General features: G+C 40.9%; 1 protein-coding gene across 3 annotated transcripts in view; it reads left to right on the forward strand.

Moving 5' to 3' along the window:
- LOC306864295 (beta/gamma crystallin domain-containing protein 3-like) overlaps positions 1-26,682 on the forward strand; it is a 42,662-nt gene that overhangs the window by 4,384 nt on the left and 11,596 nt on the right. For 2 of the 3 annotated variants that reach the window (XM_079408230.1, XM_079408228.1), the window contains exons 4-16: positions 8,610-10,977; positions 12,074-12,118; positions 12,508-12,620; positions 13,367-13,526; positions 13,958-14,076; positions 14,388-14,514; positions 14,987-15,022; positions 15,097-15,203; positions 16,009-16,138; positions 16,699-16,808; positions 17,742-17,868; positions 17,945-17,977; positions 24,532-24,641. In XM_079408230.1, the coding sequence (XP_079264356.1) occupies positions 8,839-10,977; positions 12,074-12,118; positions 12,508-12,620; positions 13,367-13,526; positions 13,958-14,076; positions 14,388-14,514; positions 14,987-15,022; positions 15,097-15,203; positions 16,009-16,138; positions 16,699-16,808; positions 17,742-17,868; positions 17,945-17,977; positions 24,532-24,641 (3,356 nt within the window). In that variant the 5' untranslated portion in view covers positions 8,610-8,838. The remainder of the gene's footprint in view (positions 1-8,609; positions 10,978-12,073; positions 12,119-12,507; positions 12,621-13,366; positions 13,527-13,957; positions 14,077-14,387; positions 14,515-14,986; positions 15,023-15,096; positions 15,204-16,008; positions 16,139-16,698; positions 16,809-17,741; positions 17,869-17,944; positions 17,978-24,531; positions 24,642-26,682) is intronic. The other variant, XM_079408229.1, reaches the window with a different exon arrangement.

Raw genomic sequence — 26,682 nt, forward strand, 5'->3', positions numbered from 1 at the left:
AACTGAACGAATCATTCAAACTGATTCACGAACCGATTCACTGGTTTGATAAAGCCTTTAAACAGAATCGACTCAAAAGAATGAATCATTCGCGAATGGGCATCGTTCATTGCCCAGAGAAAAGTAGACGGCGCGTTTGGAATAAACCGAAGCATTTTTAACTTGTATTGCATTAAGATACAGTAACGAGAGGAGAGTCGCCCACAGTAACGAAGTAAAAGTACCGTTTTTTCTCTAAAAATATACTTGAGTAAGAGTAAAAGTACCCATTTTAAAATATACTCTAAAAGTATTAGTTACCCAAAAAATGTACTCAAGTAAATGTAACGAAGTAAATGTAACTCGTTACTACCCACCTCTGTGGGTTACCCATTGAATTTTATAAAACTTTCTGGCCAGTTTTAAGGGAAGATCTCTTAGTAGTGTTTGATGAAAGCCTTATTATTGTAGAAGGGCAGTTATTACTTTATTGCCCAAAAAAGGTGATCTTCAAAATATAAAAAAAAATCGCTGGCCTGTTTCTCTCCTGTGCTCATATAAAGTATAAAATCCTGTCTAAAACATTCGCTACGAGATTGAGTAAAATAATAGGGAGGTGATACACTACGATCAAACATATTGTGTACCAAATAGATCGATTTTTGATAATATAACTTTAATCAGAGATGTTTTAGATGTTTCAAAGTTGTTTGGTATAAATATTGGCCTTATTTCTCTAGACCAACAGCAGGCTTTTGATCGGGTTGAACACCTGTATTTGTGGCATACTTTACAAGCCTTTGGTTTTAATTCACGTTTTATTGATATGATTAAAACAATGTATTGTGAAATTGAGAGTGTGATTAAAATGAATGGTAGTCTGTGTGCCCCCTGTGATGTACAGAGAGGGGTTCGAGAAGATCGTGCCGTGTCTGGGCTATTATATGTGCTGGCTATAGCTGTCTATGTTATGAAATAAGTTAAAGGGTTAACATTGCCACAGTGTAATAATGCTTTCCATTTATCTGCATATGCTGATGACGTTATTGCTTTTATAAATGATAGTGATGATGTTGAAACGTTACAACAAATTGTTAATGATTTTAAGGAGATTTCATCAGCAATTGTAAATTAGGGAAAAAGTGATGCATTATTGATTGGAAAATGGGAAGGAGGAAATCCCTCTCTACCAGGAGGCTTATTATGGAGAAAAGATGGGTTAAAATATCTTGGTGTTTTCTTAGGCAATGAAGCCTTCATGCAGAAGAACTGGGAAGGAATGGCAGATAAAGTAACAGGACGTTTGAAAAAATGGAAATGGTTGCTTCCTGAGTTGTGTTTTAAAGGACGCACACTCATAATCAACAATCTTGCGCTTCTTCCCTGTGGCATAGACTTGCATGCGTTGACCCTCCGGTTGGTCTCTTAGCAAAAATTCAAACAGAAACAGTGAACTTTTTTTGGGACAGTTTGCATTGGATCCCTCAAAGCGTTTTGTTTCTGGCTAAAGAAGATGGAGGCCAAGGTCTAGTGCATTTGTCAAGTAGATGTGCTGCCTATCGTCTTCAGTTTTAGCAGAAGTTTCTTCTAGGATCTGAAAGACTGGTTTGGAGACCAGTGGCTCAATACATTTTACGCAGAATAAGTGGACTTGGCCTGGACAATGTTTTGTTTTTAATGGACTTAAACAAATGTGATTTTAGAGGAGTTCCTGCTTTCTATCGAAGTCTCTTTAAAATATGGAGTCTGTTTAAGCCTCGATGGATGGAACCATTAATGTCCCTGTACTGGTTACTGGAAGAGCCCATTGTGAGTGGAGCACGTCTCGATGTATCTGTGACGAAATACCAGGTCTTAAAGATTTGTTGTACAGAAGTGGATCTCTACAGCTGAAACACATTATAAATAAGGCAGGTCCTGATTTTAATGATGTAGAAGCAGTTTCAGCCTTTTTAAAGGTAAAGTCTGCACGGTACATTAAACGTTTTTTAGATAAACTGCAGGGGGCTTTGAATGTACAAGAAAGAATTTTACTTGAGTACAATAAGAAATGCATATTCCCAGATTGTGAAGATTTCTTCCCAGATATAAGTATTGTACCTGATCTTTCTTCATTTAATGACATTAATTCCTTGTTGAAGAAGGAAATTGATGTGCAAATTGATTTCTTTGAATGCATTGTACAGAAGTATTGTGAAAGTGAGGAATATTAAATGGTTAAATAGAAGTGATACTGTATGGAGAGACACATTAGAGATCACTGAAAAACACAACCAGTGTGGAGGATTCTGTACAAACCTCCGTTAGCTAAAAGAGTTGCTGATCTTCAGTGGAGGATACTCCATGGGGCTAGAGTTAACTCTTTTGTGGCAATGTTGAACCCAAATGTAAGTGAGAATTGTTTTTGCAATGAAAGGGAGACTGTGTTTCATTGCTTTATGTTTTGTAACAGACTTCTGTTTTGGTTTAGTCTTCTAGAGTTTATTTTTGAATCTTTTGAGGTATGTTTCACAAAGCAGGATTTTATTCTTGGTTGTATGTATACCATTAAGAAAAAAATACAAATGTCAATTGCTTAATTTTATTGTTGGTATTGCAAAATTAGCCATTTATATAACTAGGAGAAATAAAATTGAACAGAAAGGAGAACAATAACTTATAACAGCTTTTAAAAAAAATAGTAAAATCACGACTTGTAATTGAGTTTAATTTTTATAAACTAATGAGTAAATTGAATATATTTGAAATTGAGTGGTGCTGTGATAATGTGCTGTTCATTAGTTGATAATGAACTGGTTATCTCAGAAGTGTTGATGTAAGATTTTTATTAGATTGAAAGTATGTGACTTGTTTTTGTGAATGTTGTCATGATATTTTTTGTAATAAAAGGATTGTCAAATTCTCAAAAAATTCTCTCTCTCTCACACACACACACACACACACACACACACACACACACACTCACTCTCTCTCTCTCTCACACACACACACACACACACACACACACATGTTGGTTTTTGTGGTTTATGGGGACTCTCCATAGGCGTAATGGTTTTTATACTGAACAAACTGTGTGTGCTATTGCCCTACACCAACCCTACACCTAAACTTAGCCCTCACAGGAGACTTTGTGCATTTTTAGATTTTCAAAAAAACACCATTTAGTATGTTTTTTAAGCCTTTTGAATTACGGGGACATAGGCAGTGTCCTTATAAACCGCCGACCAAACCGAACGAACAAGCGGCAGCCGATTATGACATCACGGGCTTGGTCGCGCCGCGCAGCGCAACCGGAAGCTGGCGAAACCATTGTCTAGTATGATTAGGTGTATTTAAGTGTGGAAATTATGTGTTAAATGTATTATGTGTTAGTGGACTATGTGTTTATTATATATAAATAGATTGGAAGTGATTTATTATTGATTAAGTATAACAGATGACGAATAGATGTGGTATTTGTGTGTGTTAAATGTTATTCTTAACTGTGAATGGTATGGCCCAAAAAAGGGGCGGGGTTTGGCCTATATAAGCCGAGGCCAAACATGACAGGACAGGACTTGTTTACCAAGTCGATGCAAGAGTGCTACTGCGGTGCCTCAAGCAAAACCCCTTCGTATATTGTGGATACCTGTTTATATCATTGTTGGATTATTTTCTGGTTTATTTTTCCCTTTTGTTGTTTATTTGGTACTTTGGATTTTTTGTCATTTTTGGGTACACTTGTATATATTCTTCACTGTGGACAATCTTTCTGGCACTGTAAATAAATTCCACCGTGCACAAGAGTGCTTTTGCGAGTGAGCCATCATTTTTACATCCCTTCACGGATTCACATTTTTCCCCGAAGGCGAGCTGGTGGGCTCGTCTTCATCACAACGTTGGATGGGTTAAATGCAGAGCACGAATTCCGAGTATGGGTCACCATACTTGGCAGAATGTCACTTCACTTATCACACACAGGAGCTGTTTCCAGATAAACAATCTGAATTCTGATGATTATGGATCATATCTGCAGTTTATTGAGCTGTAAACAGCTGCAGCTGATTCTCGCAGAGTGTGACGCGTGTTCTCCTCATACGGCTGTTTTATACAGGATTGTGTGTGTGTGTGTTTATTTGGTTCTACGTTAGAGATTTTTATCAGTTGGAAGAACGATAAATAAACAGGTTATCTGTGTGTGTGTGTGTGTGTGTGTGTATATTGTGTTAGTCTGTAGTCGTGACAGTTAACTGAATATAAAAGCAGTGGAAGTCTGTGATATGAGCTTGTTTTGTGAAGGGTTGAGTTGAAGCAAGTGTTGGTGGTTCTTCAGTTGTTGGATGTGATGCTGAGATGTTGCATGTCTTCTGTCTGTCTGCAGGGTTAAATGTGTGTGAAGAATCTTCTTAAAGTTCGCTGAATGATTGAAGCACAATTGGAGTGAAAAGGCAAGGCAAGTTTATTTATATAGCACATTTCATACACAGTGGTAATTCAAAGTGCTTTACATAAAAGAAAGTGAAATAGACATTAAAAATCAATAAAAACATGAAAATAAAAATAATAAAAACAAGGAAATTTAAGATGATATAGAAATTGATTTAAAATGAATTTAAAGAAAATGATTATACATAAAATTCATTGCAGTTAGTTCGGACGTATAGCACAGTGCTCATTCAAATGCAGTTAAACAGATGAGTTTTGAGTCTGGATTTAAATGTGGCTAATGTTTTAGCACATCTGATCTCTTCTGGAAGCTGGTTCCAACTGCGGGCCGCATAATAGCTAAAAGCAGACTCCCCTTGTTTTGTGTGAACCCTTGGTATTTCTAACTGACTCGATCCTAATGATCTGAGTGGTCTGTTCGGTTTATATTCAGTGAGCATATCAGCAATATATTTAGGTCCTGGGCCATTGAGTGACTTATAAATGAGTAAAAGTACTTTAAAATCAATCCTAAATGTAACTGGAAGCCAGTGTAAGGACCTGAGGACTGGTGTGATATACTCAGATTTTCTGTTTCTAGTCAGAATCCTGGCAGAAGCATTCTGGATGAGCTGCAGTTGTCTAATGGTCTTCTTGGGAAGGCCGGTGAGGAGACCATTACAGTAATCCACCCTGCTGGTGATAAAGGCATGAACAAGTTTCTCCAAGTCTTGACTGGAAACAAAACATCTAATTCTTGCAATGTTTTTGAGATGATAGTATGCTGATTTAGTTACTGCTTTGACATGACTACTGAAACTAAGGTCTGTCTCTAGAATCACCCCATTTCTGACTTGATTTTTAGTTGTTTGACCCCTAGAGTCAAGGTATGCATTCACCTTGAGAACTTCATCTTTGTTTCCAAATGCAATGACTTCAGTTTTCTCCTTGTTTAACTGAAGAAAGTTCTGGCACATCCAACTGTTAATTTCATCAATGCATTGGCAGAGGGAGTCAATGGGGCTGTAGTCATTTGGAGATAAGGCTAGGTAAATCTGGGTATCATCAGCATAGCTGTGATAGGCAATTTGGTTCTTTCGCATTATCTGACTTAGTGGGAGCATATACAGGTTAAACAAGAGCGGTGCAAGAATTGAGCCTTGTGGGACTCCACATGTCATGGCCGTCCACTTAGACTTATGCTCTCCTATACTCACATAATAACCTCTCCCTTCTAAGTATGATCTGAACCATTTGAGTGCCATCCCAGAAAGCCCGACCCAGTTTTCCAGTCTCTCTAAGAGTATGTTATGATCGACAGTGTCAAACGCAGCACTAAGATCTAGTAGTACCAGCACTGATATTTTGCCAGATTCAGAATTGAGATTCTTCACCACTTCTAAGAGATCAGCTTCTAAACAGTTAAGCACATTTTGGGAAGTGTGTCAAGATAGCAGGTTGAAGATTTAAGGTGTTGTACTATTTCTTCCAAAATTTTGTTATCAATTTTTTTAAAAACACACACAGTCACTTCTTTTTGAAATTGCAGTCGAATCTGTGTGACCTCTGCATAACGTGAGGATGTGCCAATCTCCTTTCTGATATTATTGATCTTCTCAGAAAAGAAGGAAGCAAACTCATTGCATTTGCTGTCGGAGAGCATTTCACTGGGACTCTGACTTGGGGGGTTTGTCAGTCTCTCAACAGTCGCAAAAAGAGTGCGAGTGTTGTTTAAGTTACTGTTTATAAGGTTAGAAAAGAAAGTCTGTCTAGCTGTGGCTAGTTCCACATTGAAAGCATGAAGGCTGTCTTTATAGATGCTATAGTGGATTTCGAGTTTCGTCTTCCGCCACATCCGCTCAGATTTTCTGCATTGTCTTTTCATGCTCTGAACTGCTGTTGATTTTCTCCAAATTGATTTCTGTTTCCCCGTCTTCTTGCTGACCTTTATCGGTGGCAATATCATCAATAACATTCTTAATTTTTGAGTTAAATGACTCCAGGAGAAGATCAACAGGGTCTGCAGAAATGCTTGGCGCTAATGACATTGCCTTCATAAATAGCGCACTTGTGTTCTCGTTAATGCATCTCTTACTGATAGAGACAGATCTAGATTCAGTGGTGACTGAGATCAATATATCAAAGAAAATACAGAAGTGATCAGATAGTGCTACATCCTTAATAACAATGGATGAAATGTTTAGACCTCTACTGATGAGTAAATCTAGAGTGTGTCCACGATTGTGTGTGGGTCCGTGCACATGCTGAATCAGGTCAAAAGTGTTTAAAATAGTTATAATTTCTTTTGTAGTTTTGATTTCTGCATTATCTATGTGAATATTAAAATCCCCTGCAATAGCAAAACAGTCATACTCTAAGGAAACATTGATAACAGTTCAGTGAACTCATCAACAAAGGCTGGAGAATATTTTGGAGGCCTATAAATAATGATAAACAGGGTGCGTGGAGCACCTTTCAGCACAATACCTAGGTGTTCAAAAGACAAATACTGACCAAATGACATTTGCTTGCACTGATAAACATCTTTAAACAGAGCAGCTACACCTCCACCTCTCCTAACAGTCCTGCAGACACTTATAAAATTAAAGTTAGGAAAAGCAAAAGTCATTGTCATGATACATGGTAAAACAGTTTGTTTAACAGCTACAGATGAATAAGAGGAAAATGTCTCATGTCATTTATTTTAGAGAGTTAGGAAAGCGTTCAGAGGATTTCTATAATGAAATGGCTTTGTAGTGAATCATGACGAGCAGCAGCTTTACAGTCCTGGAGACAGACGGATCTGTTCAAACAAGCCTGAGTTCATCAGAGATCTGCAGGGCACGAAACAAGGCGAGAGCAGCAGATTTCAGTCGGGGGTTAAAACGAGCCCTTTAACAGCGTCTGCCTTTCCGTATCATCAATCCATGAACAAGCTAATCTTTGCAAACCTGTATAAAGTTCAGATATTCAGCTAGTTTGCTCAGAGTCTGTAAGTCAGTCACTGCTAGTTTAATGTCCTGAGGAGTGAAACACTGCTTTCAGAACATTGATGCATCCAAACCAATTGCATGAGTTTGGGGGCGGGACTATCTGTCTGACTGACCAATGGCAGATGAGGAGTAGAGCAGAAGAATCTGCCCTCAGAACATGACATAGGAAATATTGATCGCTTGATCAGAGAAGATCTAGCTCACGGCAGGGCATTTGGAAAGTGTTATTTTAATTGTGATTCTGTTTAGTGCCAAAAAAGCCAAATAAATATTCCCTAAATAGACCCTCTCTTCTTGGAGGATGGAGAAACAGAAGACCCCTGGAGAGTCTTGCATGAGATCCATCTGTCTGTCTCTGGCATAATATTAGTGAGTTTAAAAATAGAAACGTCTCAGTTCTTTCATTGTCTCACTTGAGCTGACACTTCTTATTTTTAAACTGTATTTGTATCACAGTTGGCTTTAGATCCGAGTGTTGTGTTAGAGCTCTGGAGGGCCTGCTGGGAAATGTTCTCTCTCAAGACTGACGTGGTTATACTGGCACGGCTGTAGAATGAGCTCTAGATTCCTGATGAAATCATCAGTATTTACCGCTTTGCCTTTTCACTCTGCTGTTATTTATGTTGCACTCCTATATGCTTTTATGAGAGCACCATCCGGTCTGCAGTGCTCTGTCTGTGAGCTCATCTCAAATGAGTTTGAAGATGTCAAACTTTTGTCCATTGCCTTTTATATTGAGATGTATAGGGTGTTTTATATTTGTTTTATGATGTTAGTTTGTAATGCTCTTGTTGAATTTGTTTAATTTTTTGCATTTATTTGCAATGTACAGGACTTTACGTGTACAATGTCTGTTGTTTTTAAATGTGCCTAAATAAAAGTACCCTGACCTTCAGTCTTCATCAGTATCTGCTGAGTAGCTTGTCTGCTGTTTCTCTGACCATGTACGTCTGCAGTGCTTTCTGAGTGTTTCGTCACATGAAATGAATGCTGTGAGGGCTTTCTGTACCGCGCCTACAGACACTAGGTGCTTTTGTGTAGATGCTGCTCATGAATATTTAATGAGAATGTTCTGGAACTGTTGTTTTACTTCCTGCTTTTACATAACAGCCATGTTACACACAGAGAGTGCTTCAAACGTCACGAGTGTGTGCATTAAAGGTTCTGGAGTAATGAGTTGTATATACTAACATACACGCTTCACTTCGTCTTTCTACTGTTCTCCTTCCACAGTTCAGAGGAGCAGACGGAGGAAGATAGAAGTGATGCTGTAAACATCGATGCCAAAGAGTGCTTGGAGGACAAGAGACGTTATGATCTATCCTGTCCTCCTGTAGTGACTTACGGCACGTACCGTGGATTGAGGGAAGTCAAGAAACCAAAGAAAAAGCATCACGTTGAGCTTCATTCGCCCATCTTTGAAGGAGAAGAGGCTACGCAACCCAACGGCCATGAGGACCGCATGATTTCCTCCTGCGCTGTGAACACCATGAGCTCTGATAGTCATGAAAACCCCACTGCCGTAAATCAAGCATGTCCTTCACAGCAGATAGAAGACATGTCGGCTCAATCAGACGAGGTTCTCGCTGTTGAATCTGAACTAACTCCAGTCCTCCGACTCCCTCAAGCTGCAGACTCTGGTCCGTTGCTTACCTGCATGGAGACAGACTCGGTCTACAAGATTCCTCAAGCAGAACAAAGTGACAGCGGACTTAAGAGCAGCGGACAGGAGCATCTCGCTCAGAGTGCTACGCTTGAGAGCTTCTCAGGGGATAGTGATGATCTGATGGGTTCAGACCATCACAACACGGTTCCCGCTCAAGAGCAGAGCTCACCTTTAAGTGACAGAACAGATGATCTAGCACCTGATTCTCAGGTGTGCTGGACTCTAGAGGAGTTCGAGCTGAAACGGGCTGGGGTGGATGAAGTCCTGCGATTGGAGTCTAAAAAGATGGTGGATGGCATCCTGACAAATGCCCTCGCTGCCCTGCAGAAGATGGAAGCATCCGAGACGGAGCATGAGGTCCTGCTGACCCGTGAGCCCAGTGAGGGCTCAGAGGCATTGCGGATTGAAGGGTTAGATGGAAGCGCTAATACAGAGCATCAGTTTTGCGTGACGTTGACAGACCAGACGTTGTCTGTGGTTCTCGAGGAAACACTTGCAGGCCATGTGGACTGCAGCAGGTCGCCGCCCTCCTCAGGGTACGAGTCCATCGTTGGCTCTGACACGGACATCAGGTGCATCGTGGGCATGGCCTCTGACATCACTGCTGCCAGCGCTCCAATCGGCTCTCAGAACGAGAATCAGGCTGTGCTTGAATATCTCTTTGAAGAAAAGAACATGGATGGAGTCCGTAAGAGCATCGGGACAAACTCTGTGCTCAGTGCTGCCACCGCTGACAAGCCATTATCCCCAAATCTCCACAGTCATAAGGACGTTCTTCATGAAACAGACATCAAGCTCTCGTCGGAGGAGCACACGGGAGAAGTGGAGTGGGTCAGATGGGAAAAACGATCTCAGGATACAGCCAAAGACAATGCAATGAGCAATAACTGCAGACTCAGCCTGATTGACTCCTGTGCTCCATCAGCACATCAGGAGAGTCTTCAGCAAAGCCAAACTCTCAGTGAAATGGGAAAGTCAGACCCTGTTAGCCACAGTCTTGCTTCTGATACAACAGATTCTGATATGATGTCAGGAATCACACCAGCTACACAAAGCAATAAATCTGATGCACATTATTCAGACAGCGGTGAGCAGGAACAGGTCTACCGAGACTCTTGGGCTGGAGTAGATTCACATGTCCTGCTATCCGGGACTGAAGTCCAGTGCTCTGGAAGGCACGGCTCTTCTCAGTGGGCCTCGGTCCGAGCGATCTGCTGTGACGTCACCGACAACCAAAGACTGAGCCTCGAGGGGACTCCAGCAGATGCTGTAGCATCAGTCGAGTGTGTCTCAGCTCAGAGAATTCAGTTGGACCCCGTGGACAGTTCCAGCAGAACCGCGGCTGTCTTTCTCCAACACTCCCGCTTCCATGAGCTCGACCTTCACCAGGTCGACGGAGGCTTCGCCATCATCAGCGAGGAGGAGGAGAGTGACGTGGTGTTCGTGAACGACACTGGGCCCATGCACAGTCCCAGCACGCGGCGAGCCAGAGCCTACCCCTTCTCCCTGTCCCCCATCTATGAGGAGGAGTTCGGCCGCGAGGAGGCTTCAAGGCAGGAGACGCTGCAGGTTCCTCCAGCCACAGAAGAGGAGCAGAGGAGCGTGGAGCAGCCAGCCGCATCCATCCTCTCCCTCCTGCAGTCGGTTAGCGAGAGGCTGCAGTCCAGTGTGATGTGCAGTTCGGTTGAGGACTCTGTTCGCGCTCCGCTGAGCGACGACTGTGAGGTCCTAGAGAGCCACCGACTCACTGAGACCGAACCGGAGCGTGAGACTGACGGCGCTCTGAGTAATGATGGTGCTCTGAGTAATATCGGAAAGAATGCCAGTACGGCTTTCTATCAGTACTTGAAGTCCCGAATAATGCCACCAGGTGATGAAGAACATGGAGACACTGAACACATGGTGTGTCGTAGTGCGGGCAACACACTGGTCATGGTAAGCAAATTAGATTTTTCGTCTAGAATCTAGGGGCCAGTTTTACGAAAAACCCTCTCCCTTCTACCCTTGCTTCTCTCTGTTCTCTGCGGTGCCTTCTCTAGCAGCAATTGCAGCCATTTCAAGCACAAAACAGTTTAAGACATGCTTTTTTTGGGGCTTTAAATAATGGCGCAAATACCAGTAATTTGATGAGTGCAAACATTAGTAAATCATTTGAATACACTCCTCCCGTTCCGTCTGAAGGGAAACTACTACAAATGCATATTCAACGCATATTCAGGCACAAAAATAACTGTGTTCACGCTTCTTCTGAGCTAATTCATCACTGTGCGTCTTAAGTAAATCCTGACAGTACTATTTTAACACCAAAAGATGGTTTGTACTGGCGCAAGCTGTTAGTAAAGCTAGCCCTAGGTCTTCAACCTGCTCCTGGAGACCCACAGTCCTGCAGAGTTTATGCTGCCTTCACGTGCTATTGGAACTATTGTAAATATGAGTTTCCTAATAGTTAACTGGACGTGAATGGCCACTAAAGTTGTATTTACTATTGGGAAACTTGGAGATAATTTTGATACCAGAGTTTCCGAGTTGGCCATAAACATGGTGGAGGGGACAACCATTGCTGCTGTCGATGCTATTCTCACAACAACTACATCACTTTGTTTCGTCGCTAAAGTAGTGTATTTATAGGCTAGATATCAACAATCATTTGAAGCATATTGTGTTTTATAAACAGTAAAATAAGCATGTATTTGACTGAAATTCCAAAATCATCAGCAAGCTGACTATCTAGCGCGGTGAATGTTGATATGCTTGTTGGGATGCTACATTTAATTTTTTCGAACAACAAAGCACTTGAGTGTGACAAGCTGGTAATAATGACTCCATAAGTGGGAAATAGGAAATTTCCGATAGCACATGAAGGCAGCATTATTTCCAACCTGCTCCAGCACACCTGGCCTGATCCTGATGAGCTTTGATTAGGACTGTAGCTGAACTCTGCAGGACAGTGAGCAGAGTTGAAGACCTTTGGTCTAGAATGAGATATGCTTATGTATTTTAACAAGCTTTTTAATCCTTCATTTCCTCACAGGGAGAGACCAGAGGGTTTGGAAAGGTCCACCCTAGACCTACAGCAGTAAGTTCAACTCAACTCAGGCATGTTATATGAATGTTTGTCTGTTTAGTTTGAGAACTTGAGTCTTTGAACAACTTTGCATTCCCTGCTGGGGCTTTGAATCGGTAGAAGAATCTAACTCTATAGATTTAAATCATATTTGTTATGATATCAGTTGCAGCAATGTTTTGGGACTGTGATAACAGAAATCAATTCCACTCAGCTTGCTAATATGATGCTCTACAGTCATATATTTTGCAGCACAAAAAATAAACTCAAACCATATCCTCATTGCCTTTGTTTGTTCAGATTGTGCCAGTGTCTTTCAGGAGTATAATGGTAGCGCTGTACTAACCCATGTGTGCACAGGAGTGTTCTGCTCTGTCGCTGATGTTTCCTGATGAACGCAGGTGCTCGTCTACGAGTCGCTGAGCGGAGAGAGAAGTGAAATCTGCGCTGACGTGGAGGATGCTCGGAGGGATCTGTTTGTTCACAGAGGAACGCTGCATGCGCTGAGAGGATGGTAATCATGTTTACTTTCATCAGATAATACACCTCACTAAAATACTTACACAATACACACACACAGTCAGTAAGTTTCCGGGCCGAGTCAGAGTTGAGATAAGTTGGTAATGGTTTTTTTATGAATGAGAGTCCAGTTGTGCTGTTGTACGAGAAATTAGCTCATCATTTTGTGTCTGAGCGGCTCTCAGAGACAGATTGAGTTTGTGTGTGTGTATAAGTGAGCTGTAGCTGATGTCTAATAGATGAAGTCATTGTGCCTGCATTTTTCTGAGCACTGAAAGCTTATGCAATGTCGTTTTGTTAATGCATGTCCACGGACTGCGTTCTCCATTATTCAGCAGCACTCAAACACGTGTGGAAATCACACGGGGGATGATTTTTTCGTAAACCTGAAATTGTACTGGTGCAGTGCACAGACGGCTGATTTGATTCAGAGATTTTGAAGAAAACAACGGCGTCACGCACATCCTGAGATGTTTTTAAGGTTTATGTATGAGCCTTTGACAAACTTTTACATGAAATATTTGTTCGTGTGAGTTGATGAGTTCTGCGGTGTTCCTGTCCTGTGTGTTTCTTAATGCTTTTTGTTCAGTCACTTTCTGTTCAGTTCTCTGCTCAGTTCCTTCAGACAAAGAGTCTGAGACTCTTCTGGTCTCCACTGCAATCTCCTTGAGATTCTGTGTGCGTGAGAGATGATGTTGTGTTGCTTGTTAAGATGGTGATGTGTTTAAACGCTGTGTTTAGTTGGCTGCTGTATGTGGATCCATTTCACCGCGGCTCGTGTGTTCTTCTGGAGGAGGGTCAGACTGTGATGACCAGCGGAGGATCTCAGCAAGTCCTGAAGGAGACCAGGGAGCCCGGCAGGACTGATCTGTCTGTGTGCTCTGTCCGGACGTTGCTCAAGGTATCAGGAGCCGTCTGTCTCTCACTGTTTTGGTGTGTCAGTTACTGGATATTACATGTTTCTATACACAGAAACACTGTTGTGATTGTGGTGTGTCGAGTGAGAAATCAGCACAACTATACCCACTAACAAACGCCAGTGAATAGAATTAATAGCTTATAGCGCCACCTTCTGGCAGATTGATGGTGAATTGATACACAGCTAGTCACCTTGTAATGTAAATGCTAAATCTCATTATGACCAGGCATATCTTTATTTCTATAGCGCATAATAGTCATACATCATTTCCTTTTACCTCAGTGTTTCATTAATTTTTATTAGCTTCTCGGGTGAATGCACAGACACTCATCAGGATCTGTGTTCACTCTGTGTTCATGAGCTTTGATGGTGTTTTCTTCAGTCAGTGAAGCGTCTAGTGTTGTTGTGTGCAGGACGACGGTGTTCCAGAGATGCATCTGTGTCCCAGCTCATCTCAGACTATCCGTCTTTACTCTGCAACAGACCTGACAGAGCCTGTGCTCCTCTCCGAGCTCCGCGTCACTAACGGATGGTAGGAGATACAGTGTATTTGAGTGTGAAAACAGCATCTTTGGTCTCAGATTGTTGACCTGGACTAAAATCATCAAAAATTATGTGTTTTGAGATTGATGACTTGGATTTAGTTTTTTCTTAATGTCTTGATCCCCAACTGCTCATTTGAAGTGCTTCTGACGCTGGCACCAGATTTAGTTTATTCACTACCAAAGGTCTTGTCTGCTTGGATTGTTTTTGACATTTCTCTTCAGCAAGACGTTAAAACAGCTGTTGTTGTGCTGGCAGTGGTTCATGCGTGTTTTGTCCGTCTTCCCTGAATGTGTGCAGCTGGTTGGTTTACGAGCAGCCCGGATTCAGCGGCCGATCCGCCGTTCTGGAGACGGATGAAAGAGTCTCACCGGTGCTCCAGAACTCACTCCTGTCCTGCGTCAAGAGTCTCCGACCGCTAAAACTGGTACGTACAGTCAAACCAAAGTTTATTCAGACACCTTCAAAATTTCTCACATTATCACAGTTTATTCGCTGTAATTTAGACAATGGTAATAAAATATGACGAGCTCAGAGTTAAACTGTGTCAGATCAAATTCATCTTAATAATGTCAGATAACTTTGATAGAAAGGTTTATAACAAAACATGGTCCATTCAAAGTGTCAAATCTAATTTTTGTTTTACTGATAGTCCACTGTATGAAGAATCTTTGGGTATAATATGTCAGTTGACTTTATTTTGCTATCCTCACTTACATAAATTAACTATAGTGTCCTGCACCCACTAGTAAAAAATTATCAAAAATTATATCTGGTGTCTGAATTATTTTTGGATTGAGTGTAGGCAGCGTTTCCGTCCTCAGACACGATCACGTTTCTCTCCGCAAACATCATGCTGGTTTGAGCTGATGCGAGTGTTTCATGTGTTTTTGACGCAGGGCGGGCTCCGGGTAACCAGACCGCTGGACCCAAAGGTGAGACGCCACACTCGCTATTGTCCAGAGCTGTTCTGGGATCCATGGATCTGATCGCTGTGTGTCTTGTGTAGGTTGTGTTGTTCGAGAAGCCGCAGTTCCAGGGTCAGGTCAGAGAGCTTCTAGATCACGAGCCCCGTCTGACGGACACCGCTGCATCTCTGCGTGTCACGGGTGGGATGTGCGTGACTTTATCAGAGAAACCAGCGATCATGTGATACATTTACAGACCTGGTCATTTTGCTCTCTTAAGCTGGACGAGAAGCGCTGCGTCACGTCTAGGGTGATTCACACACCGGATGTTTGTGCAAGTTTAAATTTGAATCAAATCCGCAAACAGCCAAAAGGTCACTTCAAGCTTGAACAAAATAGCATTGACGAATTTAGGTGTTTGAAAAAACAGCGCAAGCAAAAGGAGTGTATTAAATATTTGTATATAACGCACATAGTCCAGAGGCGTCCAAACTTTTCACTATGACGGGCCAAAAATCAAACCTGATGATATAAAAAAATTATATAAAAAAGATACAAAAAAAGGATATATAAAAATCTTAATATAAGAGAATTTTATGAAAAAAAAAAAATTCCACTATATTCTCAAAAATTCAATGCAAAAGAGGAACAATGGTGAAGGGTGATTTTTTTTTTCCCCCCTATTTTTATTACATGATATGGCATGGCAGGCCAAAACAAAGCTGAGGGCCCTGGTTTAGCCATCTCTTATACAGACTATATTCGAGCCACAGAAAGTCAAAGCTTTTGCTGAAAAATGCACAATCTTTCAGTCTAGAGTGAAGTCAGAATGTGCATTTAATGCAATGAAAAAGTATGTGTGTGGCGCAGCAGGATTGAGTCGTAGGTGTGGGAATACTCATAGAAAACAATGTGTTTTAATGTTAAAGGCGTGACGCAGTGCTTCTTGTCCGGTGTGTGTATCATCTAGGCAGCAGACAGCTGATGTGTGTGTGTGTGTGTGTGTGTGTTAGATGGGTGGCGTTCTCCAGCGAGGGGTTCAGAGGTCATCAGTGTGTTCTGGAGGAGGGTGAATACTCGGACTGTACTCAACTGTTTGGCGGAGCAGAGCTGTGGATGCAGTCGGTGCGCTGCGTTCAGTCTGTGAGTCGTCTCGTCTCTGCCTGATTTTCATGCATTTACATTACATTTACATTTATGCATTTAGCAGACGCTTTTATCCAAAGCGACTTACACTGCATTCAAGTTACAGTTTTACCAGCTCTTGCTTTCCCTGGGAATCAAACCCATGATCTTGGCGTTGCTAGCGCCATGCTCTACCATTTGAGCTATAGGAAATGCACTCTCTGTCATGTCTGTCCAGTGCACTGTGAGCCAGCAGTCAGCTCTGAACGTCAGTGTTTGACAGCAGAATCACCGGCCGTGTGTTTCATGATGCAGATATTCTGTTATAAGTCTGTTCTTAAACTTTTGCGTCAGTGTCTTCATCTGGCCTGTCTGTGCTTGTTCAAACACTGTTTTATAGCAGGTGAAAATGCCAGTGAGTACTGTTATTGAATCAGCTCAGCACTGTTGCACAAGATCATGTTTTCGTATTTTCTAACAAAAACTTTGAAAGGAATCATTACATTACAGAATGACCGTAGCAGGGTATTGCGGGTTTGCTGATGGCTCTGTAACGTAAGCGTCCTTCTTTCCCGCAGGATTTCCTTGAGCCGTCTGTGAGTCTGAAGATCTCTGATGAAGAAATCGACGCTCATCAGGAGATCCCTGATCTGCAGGAGACCAGCGCTGTCTGCGTGAAGAGTGGAGCGTAAGGCCACATTTCATTCACACGATCAGAATCACACCGAGAACGATAACTATATTAGCACATTGTGACATTTTGTTTATTATAAGTGTGCTGCAGTCTTCGCTTTAAACCAGGGGTCACCAAGTTCTGTCCTGGAGGGCCGGTGTCCTGCAGAGTTTAGTTTCAACCCTAATCAAACACACCTGAAGCAGCTAATCAAAGTCTTACTAGGTATACTTCAAACTTCCAGGCAGGTGTGTTGAGGCAAGTTAGAGCTAAACTCTGCTGGACACCGGCCCTCCAGGACAGAGTTTGATGACCCCTGCTTTAGATGTTCAAGCTGATTGCATCTGAGTGGATTCTGATTGGCTGTCAGTGTTTTTATCGCTCATCAGCTAGAAAAAAACCTTCTGAAAGTGATTCCAACAATATCGTTATCGTTGTGCTTTTCGAATTAAAGTGATCTGTTAAAACATAGTTTGTGAGTTGAGCGATTATTAAAAGTTTATAGTTATCGTTATAGTTATCAACAGGGGCTTTCACATCAGAGGAATGTTTTCAAAGTTCCTATAACTGCCCAGTGTGAAAGCCCCTATTGTAACTGTGGTGTGGACTTATTCTTTGTGATTAACAATTTTGTTGATTCTCAGAGTTACTGTATTCTATTTTGAAATTTGCACGTTCAGAATCAACATTTTTCCCTGTTAACAAACCCATTGGTGTGGACTTATTCTTTAAGTTCCAGCAGGGGCCCAAAACGCAGTTCCAGCTCTGCTTCAACACAATTACCATGTAGTGTTCAAGTAAGGACTTGAGTATCTGGATCAGGTGTTTAATTAGGGTTGACGTTAAACTCTGCAGGGCTCTTCAGGAGTTCTGCACAGTTGAGCAGTTATTAAAGCACTTTAGTTATCAATGTGAACGGCTCTTAACAGAGTATTTGGTGTGTTTCAGGTGGGTTGCGTACAGCGAGCGGTGTTTCACCGGACAGCAGTGTGTTCTGGAGAAAGGCTGTTATCCGGGGCTGCTGGACTGGGGCGATGGACAGAGCTCAGCGAGATCACTGCGGCCCGTTCACAGAGTGAGTCTCATCAACTGAGTGTGTTTGTGTTTGATTCATGACACGCTTTCATTGATGAGTCTTAATTTCTCCACAGGAAGTCTGTCGGATCATGGAACCGAAGTTTCTGGTATGTTTGCGCTTCACGTGCCGCTAACGTACAGTGCACAGCATAAATGAGTACACCCGCTCTAAAACTTAACAAATTCAGCAATTACTCTTTACATAGATGGCATGTTAGGGTTCTTTGGAGATATAATGTTCCAACAAGCCTGCTTGATCAATTACCAAAGAAGAATGTCAAAATTATTCAGCAAAATAAGAGTTTCTTATCAAAGTGATAACATTTTGTGTTGTAGAAATGAGTACACCCTCTTGAAAGTTACTAAATAAAACTAAAAAAAAAAAAAAAGTGTATAGGTTTAAGGCTATTTTTGATCAACAGGTAAGTATATTGAATCAAAACTGTTAAAGACGAGTAATTTCCTGACAATTGAAAGTGTTATATAGCCCACTGAATAATACTCAGACTTAATGCTGGCAGCAGTGGAACCACTTGTGAGAGAACTGCCAGGTGACTTATTTCTTAGCATAAAAGAGGAATACCAAATTATTGTTTTAAGTGTGAAAATATAGCAGAAGTAGCACCGACTTTCAAAAACAATGGACTTGTGACAAGGCTCCTGAAATAATCAGGTCTTCGCTTTAAGTTTTCATTTAGTGATGAGTGAATTTTTGCTAGAAAAAGAGCAGGCGAAATAACATGCAACTATCTCAGAGCTGGCAAAAGCTATGAAAAGAGTGACACTTTATCTCACAGACTATTACGCAGCCTGCAGAAGTGACATGCATGGTTGTTGTCACCACTAGAATTGCCTACTATAGCCAAAGCAAAATAAACTCATATAACCTCTTCTGATGCCCATATTTACAAAATAGAGACTTCTGGGAATCCATACTCTGGTCTCAAGAGACCAAGTCAATCATTTTGGATCCAAAAGCATCCAAAATGTTCTGGTGTTGCTAGAGGAGGAGTACAGTGAGAAGTGTTTGGTACCCACAGTGACGTTCAGTGGTAGGAAAGCTCTTATATAGGGATGAATGAGTGCTGAAGGTGTGAGGGAGTTGTGCTTTATCAATACTGTCATGAATTCACACACTACTGTGTGATGGAATACAAAAATTTGAAACAGAAGATGCTACACTCCCCTCATACCCTGCATTGTTGGGCATTTTTTCAGCATGACAATGACGATATTCATTATACCAAGGTAGGTCTGGGCGATAAATCGATTTTATCGATTAACTCGAATGTTTAGTTTATGTCGATTTGTTTGAATGAAAATTGATTTTCTTTTTTACATCCACCGACGCTCTCCTCTGAGCTCCCGTAGTTCCGAATGAGCTCAGCCCTCCCCACGCGCGTTTGCCATATAGGGTTTGGCCCGATAGACGATGCCGTCGTCCATCGCCGATGGCTGATAGACATCATGTTAAAGGCCTAATTTACTTCGTTTTTGTATACGAACGCGCAGCCTTTCAAAGTATACTCCATTTGAAGTTGTACGTGAACACTCTAGAAAGCTTCAACCATGTTCAGTGTCTGCTCTATTTTCCCCATTAAGTCATGACTGATAACAAGTATTTTTGAACTCTTTTAAACCAAAGCTGAGCTGTTTCTCATACCCTCTCGCTCACAAGCGCTTGTCAATGTGAGCGTCTGTTGTTGCAGTCTCAGCTATTTTGATGTCAGTCTCTTTTCAACTGTGAAACAACGGCCATGATCATGTGGAAAAACTGATTACTGTTAAATAACTTAAGTGCGCATGTGCGTCCTCAGCGTCCCTATGCTCGTAATCCCATTTGCGACTGAAAACTACTGCGTGCGACTATGAAAAAATATTTAGGAGCAGCAGTGGACTGACCCGATCAGCATGTTTGTGTTTGTGCTGAGGGAGCTTTAAAGGTTTCTAACATACTTACGTGTTTTTGCAGCGTTGAGTAATGTATCACATAGCAAAAGAAGTGTAGACAGTGCACAATGTATCTCTTATTTACACAGTGTAAGGAGCTTTGTTGATTATAATGCAGTTTTGTGAGATTGCGATGAACTAAGATGAGGGACAGCTTTAATGATTATTAAGGGAGTTTGCAAATGTGATATTGATTTAATACAATAGTTCATTAAACAAGAAGTTAATATTACATGACTTATATTGTCTGACTACAACACTATTGCCTTATTTTGCTCTATTTCATCAACGAAAATAGTTTCAAACAAAGTCCCGGCCAAGCCGCTGCGCATCTCCACAGCGGTGTTTCATTCATGAATGATCTGCGTTTTTAAACGAATCTAGTGAGTCAATGATTCAATTACCCATTCATAAAGACAGTCACGTTCTTCATTCCTGAATGAATCAGCGTTCGAACGAATCAATTAAATTAAGGATTCAGTGATAAAATCAGTGACATACCGCCACCTACTGGTGGTTTTAATTAAATTTTTAAGTATCTTTTCTGTTATTTAAATCATTTACCCCTGGTTTCACAGACAAGGCTTAAGATTAGTCCCAGACTAAAATGTAATTGAGTTGTTTCAACTGAAATAAACTTGCACTGATTGATCTTAAAATATATCAGTGCCTTTGTTTTGTCTCAAGATGCACACCAGTAATATTTTTTTCTAAGGCATGTTAATAAAAAGTACTTAAATGTCCTAATTGAACTATGGCCTAATCCTGGTTTAGTCTAAGCCCTGTCTGTGAAACCGGGCCTTAATATTTCTTCATTCAAAATTGTATATTTAAAAAATTAACTTCAACATGAATTTATGAATTTAATTGCACTTATGCAACCTCTGAGCCTCATTAAACATCTGAAAATACACCTACAAGCCACTTGTGTGTTCTTCTGTGCCACCTCTGTAGTACAAATTTATTCCTTAAATACTGATTTCATTTGATAGGTATCTTATTCTACTTCTTATTCTACTTGTTTTTATTCTGTTGTTTTAATTAGAAATTATAAAAAGCTTATTAATATTATTTTTTAATTTGACATAAAAGATAACATACTTTTAATAAAGTTAGAAAAATGCCATTACAAAGGTAAAAACTAAATTCCCTGTAAATCACTTTAAGGAGTCAAATATCACCTCGTAATGGGAAGGTTAATTTTTGATCAGAATCTTTGATTATTGATTTGACACGCTCCTAAAAAGAAAAGTAAGCGTAGAGCTCTGATTGTATATAAAATTGCGGGCATGAGGGATTACGCCTGGCATTGAAACTGCTTTTGAATGCACAATCGTTTTTTAGTTTCACTTTTGAGATTCGCGATCGCATGTACTGTTTATACTATGGAGCGGCAGTACTTTACACACATTTTACAAGATCAGATGTTTGTCAGTGGTCCTGAGGATCTGCAAACCATTTGTCATCGTCCCGCCAAAACAGTCACTGATATTTAATGCTGTTGAATGTTTTGTTTACACTTTATCAGAACTACTTCCTATCTACTGAATAGCAAGATGTTAAAACTTGTGTTTAAAGAAAACTTATCAAAAAGGGTCACATAATTTTATGCTATGTTAAGTTACATATTCAATTTTTACTATGGCAGGGCCTGCCATCTTGTCTTTTTGTTGTTTCTGATTGCACTTTAACCCCAAGGGGGAAATCCAGATTAAATCCCAGAAGGGAAAAAAAAGAAGTTAAAACTTGTTTTGAACAATTTCTTTGTCATTGGCAGATTGATTTTAAGTAGGGGGGATAAAAAAGATTTAAATCGTAAAAATTGGTGATTTTTTTTCTTAGGCCATATCACCCAGCCCCTATACCAAGGTGAAAATCCTTCAGTGGACTTGTTCAAGTTCAAGTTGAGCTTTATTGTCATTCTGCTACATGTGTGGACATATAGTGGAACGAAATGTTCTGTCTCGCAGGACCACGGTGCTACATACTAGTTAAACATAAGATAAAACATACAACAGTGCAAGTATAAGAGAAAAATAACAAAAAAACAAAAAATATGACTATAAATAATGACTATACATATACTATAACTACTATACCTAGTTGCCTAGACATACACAAACTGAGACTGTACAGGAACTTTACATATATACTGTACATGAAATTGTGCAAAAAGATAGAAATAAAAAATAAAAATTGTGTATATATATATATCGTACATTACATTGTTGTGCAGATTAAAGAGATTTTGTGGGAAGCAGCGCGTAGTGCAAAAAGATTTGTAGTGCAATGCTCAAGTAAACATTATTTTGTAGTGCAATGCTCAAGTGAACATTTTTTTTATTGAGTCTTTGTAGCAGGGAGTGTTCATAGAAAGTGTCTAGTGTGCATATAGTGGGATGAGTGCGTTACTACAGGTGGTTTGTATAGCCCACTCACCTGTGTGTAGCACATTCAGAATTGCACTTAGGAAAAGTTGTCAACTGAGTTGGGTGGGTGGGGGGTCAGAGGGGGACAGGGAGATTGGAGTTAAGAGCTCTCACAGCCTGGGGAAAAAAGCTGTTGAGCAATCTGACAGAGCGAGCTTTGATACTCCGGTACCTTCTACCTGATGGTAGAAGCTGGAAGAGGTTGTAGGAGGGGTGGATGGGGTATTTCATGATGCTGGAGGCCTTGCTGGAGCATCGTGCAAGGAAAATGTCCAGGATGGAAGGGAGAGGGGCAACGATAATCTCTGCGGCAGTGTTCACTGTTCGTTGTAGGGTCTTGCGGTCAGCAGCACTGCGGTTCCCATACCAGACAGTGATGCAGGTGGTCAGCACACTCTCAATGGTGCCCCTGTAGAAAGTGGTTGAGGATGGGTGGTGGGAGACTTGCCCTTGTCAGCTGGCGGAGACTTGCCCTTTTCAGCCTTTCTGTTCCAGGTGAGTAAGAGCTAGGTGGACAGTGGTGGATACTGCATCGTCCGTGGAACGGTTTGGACAGTATGCAAACTGGAATGGGTCCAGTGTGTTTGGGAGACTGGACTTGATGTAATGCATGACTAACCTCTCAAAGCACTTCATCATGATTGGGGTCAGCGCTATGGGACGATAGTCATTCAGACAGGACACGGGTGACTTCTTTGGAACTGGAATTATGGAGGTGGATTTGAGAGACGTGGAGACGACTGCCTGACTCAGCGAGGTGTTGAAGATGTCTGTTAGGACATCCGTCAGCTGTGCAGCACAGTCTCTCAGTACACGTCCAGGTATGTTGTCAGGGCCCGCAGCCTTTCGTGGGTTAATCCGGGACAGGGTCTTCCTTACGTCGGCTGGAGAGAGACAGAGTACCTGGTCGTTTGGAGATGTGAGTCATTTCTGTGCAGGTGTGTCGTTCTGTATCTCAAATCGTGAGTAGAAGTGGTTGAGTGCATCTGGTAAGGATGTGTCATCGTCACTGGCCTGTGGTGGGGGCTTGTAGTCAGTGATGGTCTGAATGGCTTGCCACAGGGACCGAGTGTCTTTACTGTCTGTGATGTTGTTGTTAATTTTTTTTAGCATATTGTTGTTTTGCCTTCTTGATGCCATGAGACAGATTGGCTCTTGCTGTTTTGAGGGCAGCTTTGTCTCCTGATCTGAATGCTTCATCTCTGGTCTTTAGCAGCCCACGAACCTCTGCTGTCATCAATGGCTTCTGGTTTGCACGTGTGGTGATGGTCTTGGTGACTGTCACATTATCTATGCACTTTTTGATGTAAGCAGTCACAGTTTCAGTGTACTCCTGCAGGTCTGTGTGGTTGTTGTAGGTGGCTGCCTACATGTTCCAGTCTGTGTCCTGGAAGCAGTCCTGTAGTGCTGAGGTGGCATTGTCTGGCCATACTGTGATCTGCTTTTGAACCAGTTTGGTGAGTTTGAGAAGCGGTCTATATGCTGGGATTAGCATAACAGTGATGTGGTCCGAGTACCCGAGGTGGGGGCGGGGTTCAGCTTTGTATGCGTTTTTCTCTGTTGTATAAACAAAGTCCAGTGTGTTGTTCCCCCTTGTTGCAAAGTTCACATGTTGGTAGAACTTTGGTAAAACTGTCTTTAAGTTTGCGTGGTTGAAGTCACCGGCTATGATGAAAAAGCCGTCGGGGTTATTTGTTTGTTGTTCACTGATAGCGCTGTACAATTCACGAAGCGCGTCCTTAGCGTTTGCACACGGGGGGATGTAGATTGTATTTCACTCAATCTTAACACTCTTGAGCAGCTGTGGGGGATTCTGTAGAGACGAGCTGAGCAAAACTCCCCATTAAAGACCAGCGCATTCAAGGAGCTCGTCCTCCAGGAGTTAAACAGGACAGATGTGAAAATTTATCATGAACTTGTACACTCAGTGCCAAGAAGGGTCAGAGCAGTATACTTAAAGTTCTGGAGGACATACTAAGTACTAGAATATTATACATTTGCTGAATTAAATCTTGGGTGTACTCATTTCTGCAATCCTTCATTTAAACAAAATTGGCTAATTTACTTATCTTACAGAAAATATTGGCATATATTTTGTTGTTTTTATTAAGTATATGTTTAATACATTTAAATTTTACCATCTTTCCATGAATTATATTAGTGATCATTAAGAAAAACATCTTTTATATTTATTCAGAGGGGGTGTACTCATTTATGCTGTGCACTGTATAAGTGTGGAGAGTCCCGGCGTGTGCCGCTAATGTGTTTCTCTCTGAGCGCAGCTGCGAGTCTACAGCCAGACACGGTTCAGCGGTGAGAGCCGAGAGTTCGAGAGCGATGTTCCCGACTGTGGAGCTCCAGGAGTCGAGTCGCTGAGGGTGATCCGGGGACGGTGAGAGTCCACACGCTAAACCTGTAGCTATAAATCACCCCTTCAGCTGCGGTCCTTCAGTCCAGCTCTCTCAATTCATTTGCTTTATTGGCATGACATACTTGAGTACATATTGCCAAAGCATTGTACATAGCAGAATAAAAAAACAAAACAAAAATACAAATAAAATGCATCCATAATGCAGATGTGTTCACTCTTTAACTTTAGTTAGTGGCATTTATAAATGTGTCCGTGGAGCAACAAAAGCAGTCATGAGTAACACAGGTATATCTGTAGCAATAACCAACAATACATTGTATGGATCAAAATTATACATTTTTCTTTTATGCCAAAAATCATTAGGATATTAAGATCATGTTCCATGAAGATATTTAGTAAATTTCCTACTGTAAATATATCAAAACTTCATTTTTGTTTAGTAATATGCATTGCTAAGAACTTCATTTGAACAACTTTAAAGGTGATTTTCTCAGTATTTAGATTTTTTTGCACCCTTAGATTCCAGATTTTCAAATAGTTGTATCTCAGCCAAATATTGTCCGATCATAACAAACCATACATCAATGGGAAGATTATTTATTCAGATCTCAATAAATAATAATAAAAAAGACCCTTATGACTGGATTTGTGCTCCAGGGTCACACATATGTTGTGCTACTAAAGAGGAAGCAGTAATATTCCTAATTTGTCATTTTCATGGAGTGACTGGAACTCAGGAATAATCTGCTGTATTTGACTGTACAGTGCGTCTCTTAAGGACGTGTATTTGTCACAGTGGAGGAGAAAGTGTTCCTCTGTCCCAACTGATCCAGATCTACATTCGTTATATGTACAGTATATGGCCAGCTGGTGGTCACTCAGTCTGTACTTCGTCAGTAAATGTCTGAGTTATATTCCTGACTGAGATCAGATAATCAGCCAGACTGTACTCTCTGTTGAGTTTCAGATAGCATTGGAGACCACTTTGGTCTTTGGTTTGTTCTTTCCGATGCTGTATGTATGTCTCCTTCTCTTCATTCATCATTTCTTTGATTCTTCCAGCTTTTTCAGGGTTGGTGATATTGAGTGCTTTGTTAGTCAGATCTGACACCAATACACAAAGATGACTGTTTTGAGCACTCCTTTTTTTTGTGTGTGTGTGTTTTTAGTGCTTTAAAATGAAGAGAATATTCAGAACTGAAGTTTAAGTGAATCCAGAAATATCAAACTCTTTTTTTTTTTATAATTAAATTTAGGGGAAGACTGCCTAGTTCTGCTCTACATGCATTATTAGGTGTGTTTCTGTGCACATGAAGGATGCTTCTACAGAACTCTACATGCAGAGCTTCTAAAGGGTGTTTGTGCCAATCTTTATGGCTGTAGTTACTCGTTGGGCGCCAGATCTTACTTCAGGGCAGTATGACACTATCAAGAATCTTTGTCCAAATTCTGATGGGAATGTTTATTTTGAATAATTTAATTCGTATGGCATGCATAAGTAATGTTTTTATTGCCAAATTGAAATTTCCAGTGGGAGTTAAAACCAGACCAAGATAATTATATTGTAAAGCATGTTGAAGTGTGGTGTTGTTTAAGCTCAAGTTCAAGTTTATTTGTATTGCGCTTTTTACGATACAAATCGTTGCAAAGCAGCTCTACAGGAAATTAAGTTTCCACAATATATTTATATATTGCAGAACCTTAATATATTTAACTTATGGCAAAATTTGGTAATTCTGCATGTTGCCTGAGCGTTGGCATCCTCTGAGGTCCTCTGAGGGGTTGGCATCATCTTTTCTCAGGTGTTCGGTCATCTCAGATCATTTAAGGGTTGGATCCAGACTGAAGCTTCTGTCATTCCTAGTTACCACGGGATGTTAATCAACAGAGAAACAAATAGAGACATAATTAGCGTAGCTGCTGTTCCATCTAAGCAAAAATGATTTGTTCAACCCAAGCTAAAGAATAATAATAATGTACATTTGATCAGATATAACTGCAGTACAAGATTATAAGATGCATTATGTGAATGCTTGGCTAAAGAGATGTGTCTTTAATCTAG

The sequence above is a fragment of the Barbus barbus genome, assembly GCF_936440315.1.
Source record: "Barbus barbus genome assembly, chromosome: 45".
NCBI lineage: Eukaryota > Metazoa > Chordata > Actinopteri > Cypriniformes > Cyprinidae > Barbus > Barbus barbus.